Genomic DNA, 6,000 nt, shown 5'->3' on the forward strand with positions numbered 1-6,000 from the left:
CAACCCATGAGGCAGGAGCCTCATGCTATGAGGAGCCTCATGCTATGCGGCATCCTCCTCAACCCATGAGGCAGGAGCCTCATGCCATGAGGAGCCTCATGCTATGCGACATCCTCCTCAACCCATGAGGCAGGAGCCTCATGCTATGAGGAGCCTCATGCTATGCGGCATCCTCCTCAACCCATGAGGCAGGAGCCTCATGCTATGCGGCAACCTCCTCAACCCATGAGGCAGGAGCCTCATACTATGCGGCATCCTCCTCAACCCATGCGGCCTGAGCCTCATCCCTTGCAGCATGAGCCTCATCCCATGCAGCATGAGCCTCATACCATGCAGCATGAGCCTCATCCCATGCAGCATGAGCCTCATCCCATGCAGCATAAGCCGCATGCCATGCTCTGCATACCTTACAGCATGCTCTGCATACAGCATGCTCTGCATTCCTTACAGCATGCTCTGCATACCTTACAGCATGCTCTGCATACTATGCTCTGCATACAGCATGCTCTGCATACCTTACAACATGCTCTGCATTCCTTACAGCATGCTCTGCATACAGCATGCTCTGCATACCTTACAGCATGCTCTGCATACCTTACCGCATGCTCCTCAGTCACACATCTTTGGTTGTTGCCAACTCACAAGACTGTCAAGCAGTTTCATAACGTTGCCTTCTGGTCTGCTGCTTTTGCACCAGTGAAACCCTCACTGAGACAACTTAGCTTTTCTCGGATATGGTTCCTTTAGATGAGAAAGTGCTATTCTCCCTCCTTCTGATATTCCCTTGAGGACTCTGTCATTTGGAGAGGAGCCTTAAGCTGCTTAGCCTCCTATGGACTTTTATTTAAGCATAACATGCTTCCAGGGAGGGTAATGGTTCCGCTTCAGTCGCTAACCCCGTCTGTTGCCACACCTGCTCCCATAGACCTTGAGCTTTGTTGCAAGACATGCAGTCCAAGCTTAGTCCTTGTTAGAGGATTTTTTGTTTACGGAGTCAGTGTGTCACTGGGAAGACGTTCAACAACCAGCAGAGGGGACTTGTTGTGACGCAGTGCGGCAACCTCAGCAAGCCGATAAGGAGTTGTCTGTACTACCCAGACAGTCTAGACAGTTTCGGGTTGTCGCTGTACTTCCTCGCTTCCCCATGGTTGACAGTTCACAGACTGTGCAGCAGTACCATGATCTTGTGTCCGGCTCCGTCAGACGACTGGCTTTTAAGAGCTCCCACAAGTCGTCGCTGTCTGGAGAATCTCAGATGGACTATGGATCTGACCAAGGAACTGGGCCTCCTGGTCAATTTAGAGGAGTCCCAGCTCGTCCCATCCCAGACCTTTGTCTACCTGGGTATGGAGCTTCAGAGTCGAGCTTTTCGGGCTTTTCCGTCGGCCCCAAGAATCTACCAAGCCCTAGAATGCATCCAGAGCATGCTGAGAAGGAACCGATGCTCAGTCAGGTAGTGGATGAGTCTAACAGGGACACTTTCATTGCTGGCCCTGTTCATCGAGTTAGGGAGACTCCACCTCCGCCCCCTTCAGTATCATCTAGCTGCTCACTGGATAAAGGACATGACGCTAGAGACGGTCTCAGTTCCTGTTTCCGAAGAGAGGAGGTCTACTCTAACGTGGTGAAAGAACAGCTTTCTTCTCAAGGAAGGTCTACCTTTGGCTGTTCAGAAACCCGACCACCGTCTCTTCTCGGACGCATCAGACACGGGCTGGGGTGCGACTTTGGACGGACAGGAATGCTCGGGAACATGGAATCAGGAGCAAAGGACACTTCACATCAATTGCAAGGAGCTGTTGGCGGTTCATCTGGCCTTGATAAACTTCAAGTCCCTCCAGCTTAACAAGGTGGTGGAGGTGGACTCTGACAACACCACAGCCTTGGCTTACATCTCCAAGCAGGGAGGGACTCATTCGTGGAAGTTGTTCTAGATCGCAAGGGACCTCCTCATCTGGTCAAAAGATCGAAAGCTCACGCTGGTAACGAGGTTCATTCAGGGCGATATGAATGTCATGGCAGATCGCCTCAGCCGGAAGGGTCAGGTCATCCCCACAGAGTGGACCCTTCACAAGAATGTTTGCAGCAGACTTTGGGCCCTGTGGGGTCAGCCAACCATAGATCTGTTCGCTACCTCGATAACCTAGAGGCTCCCGTTGTATTGTTCTCCGATTCCAGACCCAGCAGCAGTTCACGTGGATGCCTTTCTTCTGGATTGGTCCCATCTAGACCTGTATGCGTTCCCTCCGTTCAAGATTGTCAACAGGGTACTTCAGAAGTTCGCCTCTCACGAAGGGACACGGTTGACGTTGGTTGCTCCCCTCTGGCCCGCGAGAGAATGGTTCACCGAGGTACTGCAATGGCTAGTGGACGTTCCCAGGACTCTTCCTCTAAGAGTGGACCTTCTGCGTCAGCCGCACGTAAAGAAGGTACACCCAATCCTCCACGCTCTTCGTCTGACTGCCTTCAGACTATCGAAAGCCTCTCAAGAGCTAGGGGCTTTTCGAAGGAGGCAGCCAGAGCGATTGCCAGTGCAAGGAGGACATCCACTCTCAGAGTCTATCAGTCTAAAGGGGAAGTCTTCCGAAGCTGGTACAAGGCCAATCCAGTTTCCTCAACCAGTACCACTGTAACCCAGATTGCTGACTTCCTGTTACATCTAAGGAACGTAAGATCCCTTTCAGCTCCTACGATCAAGGGTTACAGAAGTATGTTGGCAGCGGTTTTCCGCCACAGAGGCTTGGATCTTTCCACCAACAAAGATCTACAGGACCTCCTTAGGTCTTTTGAGACCTCAAAGGAACGTCGGTTGTCCACTCCAGGCTGGAATCTAGACGTGGTCCTAAGGTTCCTTATGTCATCAAGATTTGAACCTCTCCAATCAGCCTCTTTTAAGGACCTCACATTAAAAACTCTTTTCCTCGTTTGCCTTGCAACAGCTAAAAGAGTAAGTGAGATCCACGCCTTCAGCAGGAACATAGTTTTCACATCTGAAACGGCTACATGTTCCTTGCAGCTCTGTTTTTGCTAAAACGAGCTTCCTTCTCGTCCTTGGTCTAAGTCGTTCGAGATCCCAAGCCTGTCCAACTTGGTGGGGAACGAACTGGAGAGAGTACTTTGCCCAGTTAGAGCTCTTAGGTACTATCTAAAAAGGTCATAACCTTTACGAGGACAATCAGAAGCCTTATGGTGTGCTATCAAGAAGCCTTCTCTTCCAAGGTCTAAGAACTCAGTCTCTTACTAATCAGGCTTCTGATTAGGGAAGCACATTCTCATCTGAAGGAAGAAGACCTTGCTTTGCTGAAGGTAAGGACACATGAAGTGAGAGCTGTGGCTACTTCAGTGGCCTTCAAACAGAACCGTTCTCTGCAGAGTGTTATGGATGCAACCTATTGGAGAAGCAAGTCAGTGTTTGCATCATTCTATCTCAAAGATGTCCAGTCTCTTTACGAGAACTGCTACACCCTGGGACCATTCGTAGCAACGAATGCAGTAGTAGGCGGGGGCTCAGCCACTACATTCCCATAATCCCATAACCTTTTTAACCTTTCTCTTGAATACTTTTTATGGGTTGTACGGTCGGCTAAGAAGCCTTCCACATCCTTGTTGATTTGGCGGGTGGTCAATTCTTTCTTGAGAAGCGCCGAGGTTAAAGGTTGTGATGAGGTCCTTTAGTATGGGTTGCAGCCCTTTATACTTCAGCACCTAAGAGTCGTTCAGCATCCTAAGAGGACCGCTACGCTCAGTAAGGAAGACGTACTTAATAAAGGCAGAGTAATGGTTCAAGTCGTCTTCCTTACCAGGTACTTATTTATTTTATGTTATTTTTGAATAACTAATAAAATAAAATACAGGATACTTAGCTTCTTTGTTAACATGTATGCTGGTCTCCACCCACCACCCTGGGTGTGAATCAGCTACATGATCATCGGGTAAGATTAATATTGAAAAATGTTATTTTCATTAGTAAAATAAATTTTTGAATATACTTACCCGATGATCATGATTTAATTGACCCACCCTTCCTCCCCATAGAGAACCAGTGGACCGAGGAAAAAATTGAGGTGGTGTTGACAAGAAGTACTGGAGTACCTGACCACAGATGGCGCTGTTGTGTACACCCCCACCTGTATAGCGATCGCTGGCGTATCCCGACCGTAGATTTCTGTCGGGCAACAGAGTTGACAGCTACATGATCATCGGGTAAGTATATTCAAAAATTTATTTTACTAATGAAAATAACATTTTTATGCCTTTGTCTCATAGTAGACTTTAATTCTCTTTCCATTAGATTGTGTTGGTGGACAGAAAAGTATTTCAGCAGCCTGAAATATTTCTTATATCTTTCCTTGGATATCATTAATAAACCTATAAGTAGACCAGATGTAATTATAAGGTGTGACACTGATCCTCATTCGTGTGAATTTCAGTCATACAATCCCAGTTGGATTGTGGAAGACAGTCTGGGTGAGATTCATATTTAGTTTTATATGGGAAATAAATTATTATATTGAATCATTTTTCTTATGCTGGATCACTTTGTACGTAGTATAGTATCTTGTTTTTTACATACATTGTCTGCTATATCTGATGTTTCATATTGAATAATGGTTTTGTTTTCTCATACCAAAAGATATCTAATCTTACTGTATCCTTATATAAACAGGCATAAGACATCATACACATGCAGTTTTAGAAGTCGGTGAAAAAGCTTGGTTAATGTATTATAAGCAAATGTTAGAAAAGACCATCTGCATAACGATTTTCCATCACCTTAGTTTTGACGGAATTTCTTATAAAAACTCTAACGTTCCAGAACTAATGGTAAGTAAGGTTTTAGTAGGTAGCCAATATTATTCCCTTCCTAAGACCTTGGAAGGGATTTTTGACATATAGATACTTTTTATATAATTTTACTGTAAGAAGTAACAAACAAAAAATAAATAGGTAAAGTAATACTACATACAAAAATAATCAAATATGGAGGAAAGACAGCAATATGGTTTCTACAATTTTAAGCGAAATTTTCTGACAACTGATTAGTTTTTGGTTCCAGGTGGTTGTTAGGCAGCAGAGTGGAGAGGTGATTCGTATAAATTTGGGCAGCATACCTGGAAAGTGGGAGGAGACAAGTATGTCCATTAACAACTTGAGAAACCCTTTCATTGTGGAATTGCTAATTGGTCCAGTTAACTACAGGGTCAATGTAGCCATTGGTACTTTATTTGTAACTGATGGTATTTGTTAAATTCATACTTCAAATTTATAAACAGTTCATGTAAATTTTAGATTAATGCTGCTTTAGTTTTGTCAAATTTTTGCATAGTTTTTCTATTTTTAATTGGTAACTAATTTCTATGGGACTGCATTGTTTTTATGATGAAATAGAAGGTTTTTTTTACCGAGGTCAGTCAGAATTCACAATGAATCCAACTGTATTTGAATATTTTCTACACATTTTAGACTAAAATATTTGTATCATATAGAAGTCTCCAAATCCATCTAGTACTAGATGTATGTGCTATCTTTTTCAATAGTATAATGGTGTAACATTTGGCAAATTACAGGTATAGTAGCACATAAGAAATTTAAGTACAGGCAAACATGAATGTGTACAATATTTTTATGAATCAGTTTTCAAACCCCTTTTCAGCAGAAAGCATGACAAATGCCCCTATACACTAAAAATACAGTAAAATATACTAGATGAATAAAGATTTGACTGGAAATCTGCATTGATGGATTAAGCCATGAACAACCTTAATTTATTTTCTTTTACCATTCTTTTCTTATGTTATGAGTAGTAGAATGGTCTATTAATTAGCTCGTGGTCAGTCAAGACACCAGAACAATGAAATATGTTTTACGGTACAATAAGAAGAAATGAGTGCAGAAAGACAGAAAAATAGCACCGTATGTATGGAGCAGGTTAAAATTAGTAAGAACGCTTAAAAGATAATGGAAATGGGGATATAGGAAGACCTCGACTAAATAGGAATT

General features: G+C 43.8%; 1 protein-coding gene across 1 annotated transcript in view; it reads left to right on the top strand.

Annotated features, from left to right (window-relative positions):
- The window catches only part of LOC137630369 (uncharacterized), a 188,571-nt gene extending 182,807 nt beyond the window's left edge, over positions 1–5,764 (top strand). The window contains exons 6-8 of the mRNA XM_068361799.1: positions 4,292–4,467; positions 4,667–4,824; positions 5,057–5,764. Coding sequence (XP_068217900.1) covers positions 4,292–4,467; positions 4,667–4,824; positions 5,057–5,248 — 526 coding nt within the window. The 3' untranslated portion in view covers positions 5,249–5,764. The remainder of the gene's footprint in view (positions 1–4,291; positions 4,468–4,666; positions 4,825–5,056) is intronic.
- Positions 5,765–6,000: the final 236 nt, after the last annotated feature.

The sequence above is a fragment of the Palaemon carinicauda genome, chromosome 38 (genome assembly GCF_036898095.1).
Source record: "Palaemon carinicauda isolate YSFRI2023 chromosome 38, ASM3689809v2, whole genome shotgun sequence".
NCBI classification, from domain to species: Eukaryota; Metazoa; Arthropoda; class Malacostraca; order Decapoda; family Palaemonidae; genus Palaemon; species Palaemon carinicauda.